Source organism: Pseudorasbora parva, chromosome 19, assembly GCF_024679245.1.
Source record: "Pseudorasbora parva isolate DD20220531a chromosome 19, ASM2467924v1, whole genome shotgun sequence".
In the NCBI taxonomy this organism is placed as follows: Eukaryota; Metazoa; Chordata; class Actinopteri; order Cypriniformes; family Gobionidae; genus Pseudorasbora; species Pseudorasbora parva.
The window spans coordinates 25,075,909-25,092,971 of record NC_090190.1 but is presented as its reverse complement, the minus strand read 5'-3'; the positions used below and the strand labels follow the sequence as shown (position 1 = coordinate 25,092,971).

The 17,063-nt window shown below is 44.5% G+C and overlaps 1 protein-coding gene across 2 annotated transcripts in view; it reads left to right on the top strand.

Moving 5' to 3' along the window:
* The window catches only part of top2b (DNA topoisomerase II beta), a 162,703-nt gene that overhangs the window by 55,271 nt on the left and 90,369 nt on the right, over positions 1–17,063 (top strand). For both annotated transcript variants that reach the window (XM_067426450.1, XM_067426449.1), the window contains exons 12-19: positions 1,315–1,472; positions 3,662–3,787; positions 3,904–4,014; positions 4,101–4,206; positions 4,280–4,389; positions 4,523–4,615; positions 6,809–6,923; positions 7,135–7,256. In XM_067426450.1, coding sequence (XP_067282551.1) covers positions 1,315–1,472; positions 3,662–3,787; positions 3,904–4,014; positions 4,101–4,206; positions 4,280–4,389; positions 4,523–4,615; positions 6,809–6,923; positions 7,135–7,256 — 941 coding nt within the window. The remainder of the gene's footprint in view (positions 1–1,314; positions 1,473–3,661; positions 3,788–3,903; positions 4,015–4,100; positions 4,207–4,279; positions 4,390–4,522; positions 4,616–6,808; positions 6,924–7,134; positions 7,257–17,063) is intronic.

Genomic DNA, 17,063 nt, shown 5'->3' with positions numbered 1-17,063 from the left:
CCGTTGATTATTTCTTTGATAAATCCATTAATTGAATGCTTTTACTTAAATATTCTTAATGTATGTCAGTATTATTTAAATATTTTTGTGAGAATTTTGTGGAAAGTTCATTCTAAACTAAAATGTTTACTCCAAAATCAAAAGAAACTAAATAATATTTAGCATGAAGGAAATTAAGCCTATAGGCATGTTTTCACAAAGACGAATGTTGGGAGCAATACTTATGTTCTACACTCTTTTTAATCCGAATTTGAAAAGAATGTTAAAGGGTTAGTTTACACCCAGTCATATTTTCTCTGATAAGTTAAACTGCAAATGCTCTCTTAACCACTTTCAAGACTCAAATCTGATAACTTAAACTGCTTCAGGAGGTGGTTCCAAAAATGGTAAAACTAAAAGTTTGCTGTTGAATACTGAAGCTCAAAACATAATCATCTTCAATAAAAGTAGTGAGACTAAATTAACTTACCAGTGACGATGCTGCTCCTTCTCCTATTGCTGTCTTTGATCCTGACATTAGCTGATGATAAATAAAATGCAGATAATATCTGTTACATTTGTTGATGTGAAATTTCAAATTTGTCAAATTAGCATAAAGCGGATTGGGTGTATATTCCCTTTACAGAGACACATTTATTTGGGCATGTGTACAATGGAACAGTGTAAACAAATCAGATAGCTATCTAATCAGTAAAAACGCAGGAAGTGACCAGGTGGAAACAGTTCCAAAAATGCAGGAGGACATGAACATTCACATGCCATCAGCTTTTATTGTGATGACTGGAGAGGTGTTCTAAGATTTTTTCTATTACAATACAATGAAAACATGTAAATACTGTTCAACTTCCTTTCTTCTTTGTGAGTGTCAGAAATGGAAAGTTGCTGCAGATATCAGTTATAGAAAATAACAGATGTGGCTAATTAAATACATAAAAATATCTGCCATTGATATGGCTTTGGTCTAAACACACAACTCGCTTGCAGATTTCAACAAAACATCTGTGTTGATGTCTCCAGGCCTTATTTGTGGAAACACTCACTTCCTGTTAAAAAGTAATGTTTTTTGTAATTTGTATTGTAGTATTTGATTGAAGTAGTGCAGAAAATGTGTTTAATAGTCAAAAATAATGTTATAATAAAAAAAAAGAGAAAAAGTACTTTTTGACTGATATTTCATTTGGTAATTGCAGTTTTGCTCAGTACATTGTATAATGTAGCAGCTTCTTTGTTCGGCAAATTACTTCTTAAAGTACTGTAAATATGAAAGTGGTGTTTAAAATAGTTGATTCTTCTGTGTCTTGCACCATCATGTAGGGGGGAAACACTCTTCTGAGTGCACTCTGATCCTTACTGAGGGAGATTCAGCCAAATCTCTGGCTGTGTCCGGTTTAGGAGTGATCGGGCGAGATCGATATGGAGTGTTTCCGCTCAGGGGAAAGATCCTCAACGTGAGGGAGGCCACACACAAACAGGTAAGCTGCAGGAATCTTGACACATACAGACAAACCATACTAGAAAATAACAGCAGAGAATGTTAAGATGAAGTACAATATTGACAAGATTTTAAATAAGTGTCCTTGTTAAAGAATGTGTTACTATAAACATAATGTTTGGGCTAACCAAGTGAAACTCAATAGCAGACACAGCTACTGTGGGAAAATAGACCACAAGACGAAAAAATTGGTGAATTTATAAAAATTCAAAAGATTATGAACCCTTGATTCTAAATACTGTGTCATTACATGTATGATCCACAGTTGTTTTAGGATGAAGCACACAAATCAACTACTTGAGTAAAAGTAGAGATACATATAATAAAATATTACTCCAGTAAAAGTATTGAGTTAATGGACTGCCCTGCATTTATATAGTGCTTTTAACAGACCGTATGGCCATCCAAAGCGCTTTACATTTTTGCCTCACATTCACCTATTCATACACCTACGATGATGTCAGCCATGTAAGGCACCATCCAGCTCGTCGAGCAGCTGGGGTTAAGCCTAGTTCACACTGCCCGATTTTTGCCCCGATTTTGAGTCGCCGACAGGTTTTGTGAAATCGCCGTCAAATGCCCGAGATCACAGGCAAATCATTGCTCGTGCACGCGAGTGACAATCACGCTGTGTGAATAATCAAAGACGCGATCAGAGAGAATCGCCGACGAGTCGCTGACGCCGGTGAGATATTTGGCATGCTAAATATCTGAACCTGTCGGCGATTGAAACTCCTGCTGTGTGAACTGCGTTCTGACTGAAAATTACACCGACAGCCAATGAGAGAGTGAGATACAGGGCAGCAGGAGGTTCAGGGAGGAGTTATAAAGTAGAATTTCAGTATTTTAATAGATATATTTACAATTCTATCAAACAGAAACAAAGGCCAAACATTTGCACATACAGCCGCAGCAGCACATTAGAAAATTGTTTATTTACCTCAAACTGTCTTTGCAGAACACAATCCTGGCTCCCTCTGTCTCTACAACAATTTCTTCCGCCATAATCTTTTTTCTTTTTCTCCAGAAACCCGCGCACATACAATTTGAAGCAAACTTTATGCAGTTTCTCAATTTTAATAACAATTCTAAGTCTCACGCGAGAACTCCGGTCTGACGCACGTGTGATCTCGCGTTGTTTACTTGTCACATCGCACGTGTGTATGGGAAACATAGTTTGTGCACCAGAGAGAGAGTTGTCGGCTGTTCTTCCTCTTGTTCAGTCATGCAGTGTGAAATCCTCTGTCCTCAAACCATCGTGCAGTGTGAACACATCAGTGACTGAATGATACCCCAGATAGTCATGCAGTGTGAAAAGAGCAGTGACCTGATGAGTTTGAAAATCGTGCAGTCTGAACTAGGCTTTAGGTGTCTTGCTCAAGGACACCTCGACACTTGGTCAGGTGGAACTGGGGATCGAACCACCAACCTTCTGGTTTATAGACAACCTACATTAACCACTGAGCCCCTGCCATACTCCATTTCAGTTTATTTGATTAAAAGTACAAAAGTACTTGGTTTTGAATGTACTTAAGTACAAAGTTCTGATTAATGAATGTTTATTTTGTAATTTTATATAGGCTACTTATATTATTAAATTTTACATTATATATTTTCTTTAATCCTATTGCTCAAAATAATTATGAATTGTCAAATAGCCAGCACTAGTCAGTGTGGAAGATTAGTGGACGCAGATACATATGATGTGTGTTGACAAACAACCATTTGAAGCGCCAAGTTAGATTTAAAAGGTGATTTGCTCGCTAATGTCCGTGTTTATATCCAAACTTATCCTCATTTACAACAGCACCATACACAGCAGTATGAAGAGTGTTTTGCAGCCATTGCAGCAGTATTGACACATATTTTTCATGGTGTCATAGTTTTTTCATGTAAAAAAAAAAAAAAAAAAAGTTTTGTTTTTTCACCCTGATGTACCAAAACAAAACATCAATTTTATGTGTGCTATACTCATAGATTCTCTAGTTATGCTCTGCTCTAAAATATTTCATTAGTCAGAAGTTGTTTTTCTACTAAATTGTTTTGGTTGGATATCTCCAGCCTAGTTGAATCTCATTGGTCCAAAATTCCTCTTTACATATCTGCTTTTGTTTTGGCTGTGATTTTTTAAATTTATTTTTTTTAACTGAAAGTTTTCTTTGATTGTAGATAATGGAGAATGCAGAAATCAACAACATCATTAAAATTGTGGGTCTTCAGTACAAAAAGAGCTATGATGACCCAGAGTCCCTGAAGAGCTTACGCTATGGAAAGATTATGATCATGACTGATCAGGTGTGATTATGTGCTTTAGTCTTAACCTGATTAAATATTAAGAGAACATGTCTTTTCTATTCAGAATGCAAGCAGAGATGCATGAGTTGTCTAATTTCTGTTACATTTACATTCAGGATCAAGATGGCTCTCACATCAAGGGTCTTCTCATAAACTTCTTCCATCACAACTGGCCTTCTCTGCTGAAGCACACCTTTCTGGAGGAGTTCATCACACCCATTGTGAAGGTATGATAACCATCCAACAACAGAAACAACAAAAAAAGTTTTGTTTAACAGTTTTTTTATACTTGTTTCTAAAACATTCTCTTTAGGCCAATAAGAACAAACAGGCAGTATCATTCTACAGCATCCCAGAATTTGAAGAATGGAAGAAGCACACAGACAATTTTAAAACTTGGCACATAAAGTACTATAAAGGTTTGTTTTCTGTTTCATACTTATTTGAAAAAGTTGGCATAAAGAAAAAAAAAGTTAACTGGAAATTTGTTAGGTTTGGGTACCAGCACAAGCAAAGAAGCAAAGGAATATTTTGCTGACATGGAAAGACATCGAATTATGTTCAAGTACAATGGCACCGAAGATGATGCAGCCATTACACTGGTTAGTTTATTCACTACTGTTCATAATGCTAGATCTAGTTTGTTCTGTGTTTGGTGCAACATTATAGTTATTCAGATATTAATTGCATATTACTTTAACATAATGGTTAACATTGTCTGTGAACTCTGCTCAGGCCTTCAGTAAAAAGAAAACCGATGACAGGAAAGAGTGGCTGACTAATTTCATGGAGGACAGACGGCAGAGGAGGATGCATGGGCTGCCTGAGGTACAGCTGTCATTTACACACTAAAATCAATCAATCAATCAACTTTATTTATATAGCGCTTTTACAATGACGATTGTTTCAAAGCAGCTCACAGTGTTAAACAGGACAATATTGCAACAAAATTTGATTTGGTTAGTTTATAGAATTAAATATGACCTAATTAATACATTTAATTTGTATATTTAGTTGAATAACTCAGATCTTAATTTTAGTGTCCCCAACTGAGCAAGCCAAGCCAAAGGCGACAGTGGCAAGGAACCAAAACTCCATCAGGGCATGATGGAGAAAAATATCTATCATGAACATAAAACTCAAAAAACATAAAACTCTTTATATAGAAGTAGTGAAACAAAGTATTACGACCCATTCACACCTGTTCACTTGCTGGGTTGCCGTGACAAACCGCAATGTCAGCCAGTAGCTTGACAGCACACAACATGCAGAGTGCGGGGGGTAGTTCTGGTGGAAAAGCTCTCGATGTAACACTTGGTCTCCCAAAGTGTTGAGCAGGCTGTGCTTTAACAACAAGCAGCAGTTGGGCAGCAACAAAGAAGCTTTTGTGTGGAGTTTTTGTGAGAAAGATGGATCTTGACTAGCACACTGACATGGTCATATTCTTATGCGAGTACATGAGCCACCCACGAATGCCGTATCAGCATGCTAATGCCTAGGCATTTGAGACAGCGATCATAGCTGTCAGATGAGGACAGGAAATTACCACATTCAGAAAATCGAAGACAAAGAAGCGCCTTTAAAAAGATGCTCGCTGTTTGTTTGTTCTTTTAAGGGAAAAGCTCTTTCATTACTGAAGCACACAAGGTGCAAAATGCTCTTTTAGAAAGGCTGCACATTGTGCACAACACTCTCTTAGGAAGGTGACAGAATCAGTTTTGAAACGATTGGCTCTGAAGCAAAAGCTTAATGAGTGAGTGCCGCACACTTCCTTAGATACCTGCAGTGCGGGGGGTGGTTCATGAATATCGTCACCATCCTAAAATAATTGCCTATGGCATATTTTGATTTTATTTTTTGTGTTTTTTGAGAAACCTGAAAAAATTACTTGGCCAATTGTTTTAGGAAGGTGAAAATATGTCAGTCACTGACATTAATGTTGAACGTGACTGACTGGTAGGGAATTATTGTTTTTTTAAATTTGAAATGTACTCGAGTTAAAGTTAAAGTTTCCATATTTAAAAGTAAACTCTTCTACTCTTAAAAGTAAACATTTCAGGGCTCCAGACTCGACTAACATTTGCGACCAAAAATATTAATTTGTGAGTGATATTTTTTTGAGATCACAATTGTGTGGCTTTTTACCAGCACGTTTCTGTGATGAGTAGCTCATCACATCTTTTGTTGTGTTGTAACAAAATGTAATAAAATGAAATGATGCGCAGCAAAATTACAGTGGAGAAAACAAAATATGCGTCAGAAACGGATGTCAAAACAGAAAATATCAGACTTTTTCAAAGCCCTCATCTCTATCGAGCAACAACACTGACGACTGTGCCAGCATGAGAGAGATAGAAAACGACGGAGATGTGTTAGTGAACATCCTATTACTGTAAAAGTGCAGGATGGCAGTCTCTATTTTACAACAGATAAACATGAGAGCTGTGTGGGCACCAACTAATTGTATCTTCCAGCCGGGCAACCAAAACATACCACAGCCCTCCCTGATGGACTATTTTAAATCGTGAACAAAATTCCTTTTTTGCTTTGCATTGTTGGCACTCTTCTCTGGAAAAAACATGATCACGAATGTTTTTGATCATGCTGATTTCCACTGTGAAGTTTAGCCCATGTATGTGTGTGTGTGTATATGTGTTTGAGTGTGTTTGTGATGAGTGGATTGCGGTTATATACGTAGGTCAGGCTCGGTGGTGGGAAAGTAATAGTGATTCAGTGGCTTTGGGAGTGGCCTCACAGGGCAGTGAAGCATTCTGGGAATTGTAGTCTTTCATCACCATGAGACAAAAATACATTTTCTGTCTTTTCTCAGTCTAGAAAGCACCAAATTCAAAAATAATTTCACATTTCTACTACATTAATGACCAAGTTTAAATACAGATTAATCTTCCCAGCGCTGAAGTACCCCTTTAAAGTGTCAAGACTTCTTGCTGTTACTACTGTTGGAAAATGAAAACATTTTCTGATCATTTCTTTGTGCACATCTTTGTTTTCTCATCACAGCAATACCTGTACGGCACAACAACACGGCACCTGTCCTACAATGACTTCATTAATAAAGAACTCATCCTCTTCTCCAATTCTGACAATGAGCGTTCGATTCCATCGCTTGTTGATGGTGTGTATCTTTATTTATGTTTTTACATGTTAAACTCTTTATGAAATCTTTTCTTAGCTGAGTAAATGTTTTTTGTGTGTGGAATAATTGCTGTTTTGATTATGTTTGACCGAAGTGATAAATTATGTAGTTGTGAAATTATCAAATGCTGCTTCCCTGTAATTTTAGTGGGCATCTAAACTTCAAGTCTACTTTTATCTGTTGTATGCAGGTCTGAAGCCAGGTCAGAGGAAGGTGTTGTTCACTTGCTTGAAGAGAAATGATAAAAGGGAAGTTAAGGTGGCCCAGCTGGCTGGATCTGTGGCTGAGATGTCTGCATACCATCACGGCGAGGTTGGTATCAAATGTTCTTGGTCATTATTAGTGCATTATTAATGATTTACTGGGGGCCTATTACAGAAGCCTTCTATCTTAGGTCTTATCGTAAGATCGATTAATTAAGGATTTTTCACAATTTCGTGAAGCAAATCTTAACTTGATTTAGGATTCTTATCCTATCTTACAAAATCTCATCTTATCTGTAGTTAAGAAATTTTAAACCGCTCAATCGAGTTCAGTAATCAACTGTCAGATCTGTTACCAAGCAACCAACAACTTGCTTGGTCAACAACAACAAGTTTGGTCTCTTCAAACAACAACAAGTTTGGTCTCTTCCTACTTTTACTTCAGTTTGGTCTCTTCAACCAACAACAAGTTTGGTCTCTTCCTACTTTTACTTCAGGCAGTGACTGGCAATGAGTTCGATCTTTAAAAGAGATCTAAAGTTTACTAATATTAGTCTTGAATTTCCCCAGCTAAAGATAATTATGCTCTGCTATGATTTTGTAGATTAACCATTTTGAGAATACTTCTCTGTTGCGCCACTTTTGACGACGTCCACTCTCTTTAGCCTCCTCACCCACAGGTTTAGCTGGATATACTTTTTTCTGAAGGAAATCGATACAGTCCTACACCTTTTGCTGTATATCTGACGGCGCAGCCCCAAACACAACACGTTTTTGTCATAGTTTCAACTTTAATCAACAAAAATGTTCTTAACTATGTAGCTGTTTACAGTAGCCGGCTGATCTCTTCAGTTTGTCAGTAGAAGCCCCTTGCGTTCTGCCACCCGGAAGTATCTTGGTGCCGATTGTTTACAAACATTCTGAAATGCCGTATAGCATGCTTTTAATTGTAGTGCGGCAGAAATTGATATTTTGATAAGCTCTGTTGAAAAGTCTGTTTAAAAAAATTGCCTTTTACAAAAAAGAAAAGAAAAAAGACAACGGAATGACAGTATCCAAACTAACTGTAAAACAAAAACAAAAAACAACAACAAAAAAACAGACATTCCCCTTCAGTCGGTCACGTTCGACGTACGTCGGAACTGAACCGACAAATTGGGATCTGAACTCAAAAACAAGCCAATCTCCGATTCGCATGTGATCCGCACATTCCACGCTCCGCCCCGCAGCGCGGGTATAAATAGGAAGTGGAATGGCAGATCAATGCTTTCAACTTCGGAGCCGAACAGTACTATTGCTGTTGCCACGAAGAGTGTCTAAAGATTGAGTCTTTTGTGAGAGGAAGGAACTGCCAGTGCGGGTGTAACGGCACTTCAGCGAGAGACCGATCCTTTTTTGCAATCGTTTGCATTCAAGCACCATTCACAAAAAGAGCTTTTGTTGTTGGTTCGGTGGGCGTTTCCTTTGAGTGTCACACGCAGGCTTGCACTGTGGACTGCGTGCTGACCGCGGTCATCTCCCTGAGTGCTTCAGCACAAACTAAAAGAGCAGTTTCCATCCTAAAAGAGCAACACGGTTTGACCCTGCGTCTTTTTCAAGATGTCATTCAAACCGCGTGTTTCTGGGTGCGGTCGCTTTCTGTCCCCGCTTGACGGTCACGTTTGTTGTCTCACGTGTTTGAGCTTTCAGCACACTGAGGCTGCGTTCGTGAATGAGTCATGTTCCCACTGCGGGAACATGACCATCGCAGTGCTTAGGTCCAGACTCCAATACCTCAAAGCAGGTGGAGCACCCTCGCGCATCCCCCGGTCTAGCGGTCCTTCTGCGCCTCAGCAGAGGGCTGCTACTCTGGCTGATGACTTGGGTGGGGACCTGAGGGTGACGGTCAGGGTAAACCCGACGGGTCAAATGGCTCCTCGGGCCCCTCCCCCCTCCGCTGTGCCGGTGGAGTTCCCGGAAGAGCGTGCTGGCCTCTCGCGCGGAGTGCCAGCCGTTTCCTTCGGGGGGTCCGGCGGAAGACAGGATGTCGGTCGCAGCATCGGGGGACGAGCTAATGGGCTCTGAGGATGAGGATTCGGCTGCGCTGCCCCCTTCGGGTGTGACAGCGTTGCCCGAGTCTGACCCAGAGCTTATGGCTATGCTTTCCCGGGCCGCCGCAAGCGTAGGGCTCAAGTGGAACCCTCCACCGTGTCCCGAACCTTCGCGGTTGGACGAATGGCTTCTCGGGACGGCCCGTGCTGGTTCTCAGCGCCCCGGTGCCTTTCTTCCCGGAAGTGCATCAGGAGATCTCGAAGTCGTGGGCAGCGGCGTATAGCGTTCGTGTGCGATCGACGGACTCCTCCGTCCTCACTTCCCTCGATGGCGGTGCGGTGAAGGGTTATGTGGGAATCCCTCCAGTCGAGCGGTCGGTGGCGATGCACCTGTGTCCCAAGACCGCTGCGGACTGGCGTGGTGCCCCGCGCCTCCCCTTCCAGGCGTGTAAGTTCTCGTCCGGGCTAACCGGCAAGGCTTACACAGCCTGTGGAGAAGCCGCATCTGCATTGCATGCCATGGCGCTCCTGCAGGTCTACCAGGCCAAAGCGCTCATGGAATTGCACAAGGGAAGTTCCGACCAGGGCGTTTTGCAGGGACTGCGTGCGGCGACGGACCTCGCTCTCTGAGCGACAAAAGTCACTGCACGCTCCCTGGGTCGGGCGATGGCCACGCTGGTGGTCCAGGAACGCCACCTGGGGCTGAACCTGGCAGATATGCATGATGCGGACAAGGTGCGATTCCTGAACGCCCCTATCTGCCAGGCCGGCCTCTTCGGCGACGCCATCGAGGACTTTGCCCAGCAGTTCTCGGTGGCCCAGAAGCAGACGGAGGCTATCAGAAACATCCTGCCCCGGCGACCCGCTGCTGCCTCCACCCAGTCGCCGGCCGCAGCTCCCCCGCCTGCTCGTCGCCGAGGGCGTCCCCCGGCGTCCACCTCCGCCCCTGCCAAGCCAAAGCAACAGCCTCCACCGGCCAATCAGTGTGCCGGGCGCAAGGGTGGCGCCCAACCTGTCCAGACCGCTAAGCCTGCCCGCAAGCGCAAGGGGAAGCGGCCCTGAGACAGGCAGCCCAGGGAGGACAGGAGCTGCTCTTCGGGAGATGATGTCCGCATCCCTCCCCCACCCCCCGGAGGAGGACCGGGGAGCCCCGACTGGTACATTTCATCTGCCACCAGCTCTCCGGAGCTCGGCGGTACCCACATTTTCACAGAAAGAGCAGTTTCCTATCCCCCTGGGCCCCAAGAGGGTCAGAGTGGCAGTTCACGACGCCTCCGGGCTTTGTCTCTCCCTCCTTCGCCTCCCCTCGCCAGGGGGCAGCAGAGTGGGCTTCCAGGATGCCTCCGGGCCTTCTCACCCACTCTCTGCCCCTCCCGGGAATACTCAGACAACACTCCGGGCCGCCCACGGGCCTCCCGAGTCGAGTCTGAGCATCTCACCTCTCTGCCTCCGGGCAGCGAGCAGCCGAGCGGGCTCTGAGGACGCCTCCGGGCCTTCTCACCCGCTCCCTGCCCGCACTAGGAGTGCTCGCGCGACACTCCGGGCCGCCTCCGGGCCTCCCGAGTCGAGCCAGAGTACTCCGTTGCGCTGCCCTACCCCGGGCATGTCTGTGGTGCCGTTGATCCCGCTGGTACGGTCCCTGGGAGCGTGGCTACAGCTCCCTCGACCGTCCCGTTGGCTCATCCGTACCATCAGACTCGGCAACGCGATTCAGTTCGCGCGCCGGCCACCTAAGTACAAAGGCATCCTCTTCACTTCAGTGCGAAGCAGCGATGCCCAAGTCTTGCGGTCAGAGATCGAGGTCGTACTGGCGAAGGACGCGATCGAGCCGGTTCCTCCAGCCAAGATGAAGACAGGGTTCTACAGTCCCTACTTCATCGTGCCCAAGAAAGGGGGTGGGCTACGGCCAATCCTGGACCTGCGCGTCCTGAATCGGGCCCTGCACAAGCTCCCGTTCCGGATGTTAACGCAGAAACGCATTTTTCAATGCATCCGTCCCCAGGATTGGTTCGCAGCGATCGACCTGAAGGACGCGTACTTCCATGTCTCTATTCTCCCTCGACACAGACCGTTCCTACGCTTTGCGTTCGAGGGAAGGGCATACCAGTACAAGGTCCTGCCCTTCGGGCTGTCCCTGTCACCCGCGTCTTTATGAAGATCGCGGAGGCAGCCATTGTTCCACTCCGAGAACGCGGCGTTCGCATTCTCAACTATCTCGACGACTGGCTCATTCTCGCCCAGTCTCGGGAGCAGTTGTGCGAACACAGGGACATGGTGCTCAGTCACCTCAGCCTGTTGGGCCTTCGGGTCAACCGAGAGAAGAGCAAGCTCTGTCCTACTCAGAGAATTTCTTACCTCGGTATGGAGCTGGATTCGGTCAACCAGACTGCGCGCCTCACGGAGGAGCGAGTCAGGTCGGTGTTGAACTGCTTGAATATGTTCAAAGGCAGAACAGCGGTTCCACTGAAATTTTTTCAGAGGCTCCTGGGGCATATGGCATCTGCAGCCGCGGTCACGCCGCTCGGATTGCTTCATATGAGACCGCTCCAACACTGGCTTCATGGCGGTCTCAGTGACTCCGTACTGCCGCCAAACTTTCAGTCCTTGGTCAGACACGACGTTTCTGCCCTTAGAACAAGTGTCCAGGCATGCTGTGCTGTTCACGGATGCCTCATCTACGGGCTGGGGGGCCACGTACAACGGGCATGCAGTTGCTGCTCTGTGGACAGAACCGCAATTGCATTGGCATATCAATTGCCTCGAGTTGCTAGCAGTACACTTGGCACTATGCCGCCTCAAGGGGCTGCTACGTGGCAAGCATGTAGTGGTCCGTACGGACAGCATGGCGTTCGTTGCGTACATCAACCGTCAGGGTGGTCTACACTCCCGTCGCATGTTAAAACTCGCCCGCCACCTGCTCCTGTGGAGTCAGAAGCAGCTGAGGTCGCTTCGGGCCATTCATGTCCCTGGTGCGTTCAACCAGACAGCCGACGAGCTCTCTCGGTAGCCAGCATCTTCGGGAGAGTGGCGACTCCACCCCCAGGCGGTCCAGCTGATATGGGACCAGTTCGGAGCCGCCTCTACGAGGCGCCTCTATGTACTGAAGTGGAACCTGTTCGTTGAGTGGTGCTCTTCCCGCCAGGAAGACCCCCGAAGGTGTTCGATTGGTGTAGTGCTTTCCTTCCTGCAAGACGGGTTGGAGCGAAGGCTGTCTCCCTCCACCCTCAAAGTGTACGTCGCCGCAATAGCGGCGTACCACGACGCAGTTGAAGGTAAGTCCGTAGGAAAGCACGACCTAATCGTCAGGTTCCTCAGAGGTGCGAGGAGACTAAATCCTCCTCGTCCATCCTCGATACCCTCTTGGGACTTAGCTCTAGTGCTCAGAGCACTTCAGAGCCCTCCCTTCGAGCCTTTGGAGTCAATTGAGCTTAAGATCTTGTCAATGAAGACAGTGCTCCTGACTGCATTGGCCTCTATCAAGAGGGTAGGGGACCTGCACGCACTTTCGGTCAGCAAATCGTGCCTAGAGTTCGGGCCTGGTAACTCTCACGTTATCCTGAGACCCAGGCCCGGATACGTGCCCAAGGTTCCTACCACTCCCTTTCGGGACCAGGTGGTGAACCTGCAAGGGCTGCCTTCGGAGGAGGCAGACCCAGCCCTGGCTTTGCTGTGTCCGGTCCATGCTCTTCGCGCTTACATTGACCGGACCTAAAGCTTTCGGACCTTAGAGCAACTCTTCGTCTGTTACGGAGGCCAGCAGAAGGGAAAGGCTGTCTCCAAGCAGAGGTTAGCCCACTGGATAGTGGATGCTATAGTCTTGGCTTACCAGTCCCAAGACGTGCCTTGCCCGTTCGGGTTGCGAGCTCACTCCACTAGGAGTGTAGCATCCTCCTGGGCGCTGGCTCAAGGCGCCTCGCTGACAGACATTTGTAGAGCTGCGGGCTGGGCGACACCTAACACGTTCGCTAGATTTTATAGTCTACGTGTAGAGCCGGTATCTTCCCGCATCCTCGCCCCTGGTGGCCAGGAGCACTAAGTGCCCGTTCTAAGTGTCGGCTTGCAACGCCACTCCCGCCCTCTGGGCCGGATACGTGCGTTTATTGTCTCCAGTTGTGTTCCCAGGGAAACCGGCTAACCCTGTCGAGCTCCTCCATGCGGTGTCAGACGTTGCGGACCGTCTGACGCTAGGCCTGCACCCGTATGCTTGTGGAACGTGGTTGTAGGCTGGGTTCCATATGTAGCGGTTCCCTCACGGTAACCCCATATGTGTATTCCTCCACGGTACCAGCTACCCTTCGGGCTAGCCCTGTGTCTTTCCCTTGACAGAGCCCGCTCTGTCGTCTCTGGGCGTGTTCTTCCCCCCTACAATTAGGCTGGAACCACCCCAGAGACTGCCATATGTTGCACTACCCTGCCAGGTTAGTCCTTATGTGTTTCCGTCACCATTCCTTCCCTGAAGGACGTGGCCCCGCAGCGTACCTCTTCCGAGAGAGCACGCTTCCCAGCGGTCTATGGTCACTCTAAGTGGGTCTTGCAGAAACAGCAGTGACTGACCTCCCTGCTTGGAGCCCTGACTTCCGTACCATACTAGACGGTCCAGTGTGCTTAAGCAGGACACTGGAAGGGTCAGCATCCTGGTGTTTTCCAAAGGGATCCCAATTCGTCGGTTCAGTTCCGACGTACGTCGAACGTGACCGACTGAAGGGGAACGTCTTGGTTACGTATGTAACCCTCGTTCCCATAAGAAGGGAACGGAGACGTATTTCCCGTCGCCAGGTGCTGTGCTTCAGCTAGGAGCCCAGTCACGTATTCGGCTCCTCAGTTGAAAAAAAGCATTGATCTGCCATTCCACTTCCTATTTATACCCGCGCTGCGGGGCGGACCGTGGAATGTGCGGATCACATGCCTATCTCCGATTGGCTCATTTTTTTAAACTCGAAGTGGATATGTCTCTGAGTTCAGATCCCAATTCGTCGGTTCAGTTCCGACGTACGTCTCCGTTCCCTTCTTCAGGGAACGAGGGTTACATACGTAACCGAGACGTATTCCATTCAAATGCTATTGAAGTTAGAATGTGTAGGTATACCAATGTTGTATGTAACTTTAGAGACGGCACTAAAATTTGCGGATATCAAACGCCCAGCGTCAAAGCAAATTTATGCCAGTGAAGAACAACTGCTAATGCTCCGTGACGGCTCGTTGGCGTCCTAGGAGTCTGTAATTATTTACAAGCATTTTACTATCAAAGTACAGCACATCCTCCGATTCCTCAAAGTCTTCACCATCAAAACGTCATTGCTCTTCATGTTATATAAATAATAAATGTAGTGCTGTCTCGAAAAATGACTTTGTTACTGTGACTTTTACCTCTGGATTTCAAAAAGGTTTGAAGTTAGGACACCAGTGAGGTTGTCTTAAAGTTAAGACAGCTTTTCTGTCGAGTTAGGATGTTTCTGTAATACCAATCTCCTAACCATAGTTAAGATAAAAGTGCATTTAAGAAATGTAATTCTGTAATAGCCTTTGTCCTAAATGTGGTCCTAACTGAAATTGCCATGGTTACCAGAAAGATAAGACAGGATCCTAAAGTTAAGATCTTTCTGTAATACGCCCCCTGGTTTTCTTGATACATTGATTAAAATGCAGAATGATTGAAATACGTATTTTAAAGGGGAGCAAAAGAGGCGGTATGACCAAAAATGTATATCACTGTATTTTTCTAAATTGTATCAGTTTCACAGTATAAAGCCCTATTCACACGGGATTAGATTAACATGGGGACGTGGGGGTAAAGTAATTTTACCTCAGGACGTCTGTAATATTAATGACCAATTCGCACGGGATAAGACATGTCAGTAAAACTATCAGAAGTGGGAGGAGTAACTCGCTTTACGCACCACGGTAACCTCCGTGTCCTCATGTGCGTATGACGTTGCTGTTATCACGTGAACAAACACAACATAAGCACCAGTCTGAACTCTGTCTCCTATATAATATGTGTTTTAATAAACAGTTAGGTCCAGTCTAACGATTCTGATTGGATTGTGTTGGTAATAGACACCTTCCTAGAGCTAAAATAAGTGTTGTGCCTCTAATAAGTGCTTTTGATCTTCTTTTTGCTTTAAATGAAATGCTGAAAATACTGGACGTTTGCCACAGATTTGTCCCACCACCTACAACGCAACCGAATGCTTCAAGAGCCTCCAAGCTCGTAAAATGCGCTTTTTTAAACAGGAAATGACGGAATTTCTTCCGTGGTCCTTTTTCCGTGACACCGAGTTGCGGAACATGTCGCCGTGTGCCGTAGGTTTTTTCATTCTATGATGGTCGTGACACCTAAACTGACAGACTCAAGCACCTATACTGACGTGATACAAAATCCTAAATAAATAGCCTAATTTTGTTGTATTTTAGATATCAATAAAATGCATTAAAGTCAGTAATATTTTTTTAAGGCGAGACACTACAGGTGAATAGGGATTTTTTTTTAATTACAAGATATCACTATGCAACTTTTCCAGTTTATTATTGGCATAAACATAAGAAAATTTGTACTTGTATTGCAAGTTTTGTATAAAATAATGTTTTAATATGCAAACGAGGCCTTGTATACTTAAATATACGCTCATTTGCATATATTTAAAAAAAAAAACTAAATCTGGAAATAGGAAAGGACCAGGTTCAAAATTCTTGATTCTATTTGTTAACATATTAGATGAGAGGGCTTTTACAGAGGGGATTCTGGATATCTTATTTAGTTTTTTAGTAAATTATAGAATACTGACAATAGCCTTGAAAAATCAATTTTCGCCATATTATTGAGAAGCACCTGGCTGCAGCCTGCAGATCGAGGCGGGGCTGCATGTGGGGGCGGGGCTGCACGTGTCGCCCCGCCCACAACGCTTCTCATTGGTTAGTGCTAAAGTATGACGTCGATTGAGGCGGGGTTGCACCTAGAGCGGGACTGCACGACTCGTCCCACCCGCAACTCTTCTCATTGGTTAGTGGCGTCAAGTCTAACGACGACGTTACGGCAAACAGGAAATGCGGTTAATAATATTGTTTCTTATACTTATGATGTACTAGCATGCATAAAAAACAAAACGGTGAAGCCGTTAATTACTTATACCTGGTGATAATCTATATAGTATCAAACACATTGTAAATTGGTTAATTTTTGGAAAACGTTTTATGTATGTAGACTACTTTCCTAACAAGGTTAGGTTACTGCTTTTGACTTTTCACATCGCAATTGCAATGTTACAATGCATTAGTTTTAAATTATTTGTAAACTGTATATTATTTATTTATAACTTATTTGTAAGTTATATGTCTTATTTGGTTGTTTATATTCTTATTTTAGTATATTCTTTATGGTTACACGCATGCATTAACATAAATGTTTAATATTCTCAGCAAGAATGTCAAGTCTTATGATGTTATTAAAATGAATAGATTATGGGTTTACTTGATAATGGAAAGGGTTAGGGTAAAAATACCAGCATGGTTTGTATATGAATAACATGCCAAGACAAATAGTTAAATGTTATTGAGATATGAAACCGTTTAATTAATTCTAATAACGAAGGTGGAATTTGTATATACAACTACACACACACACACACACACACACACACACACACACACACACCACACACACACACACACACACACACACACACACACACACACACACACCTTCTCTATAATTCAATTCAAGAAGCTTTATTGGCATGACAAAAAAATACATTTTGTATTGCCAAGGCATTCAAACAATAGAAAATTATTTGTAACATCTGAATATATTTAGAGATATTAGTAATAATAATAGAACTAAAATAAAAAGACATACATAGTAGGCTATGTGCAGATGGCTAGACATAGCA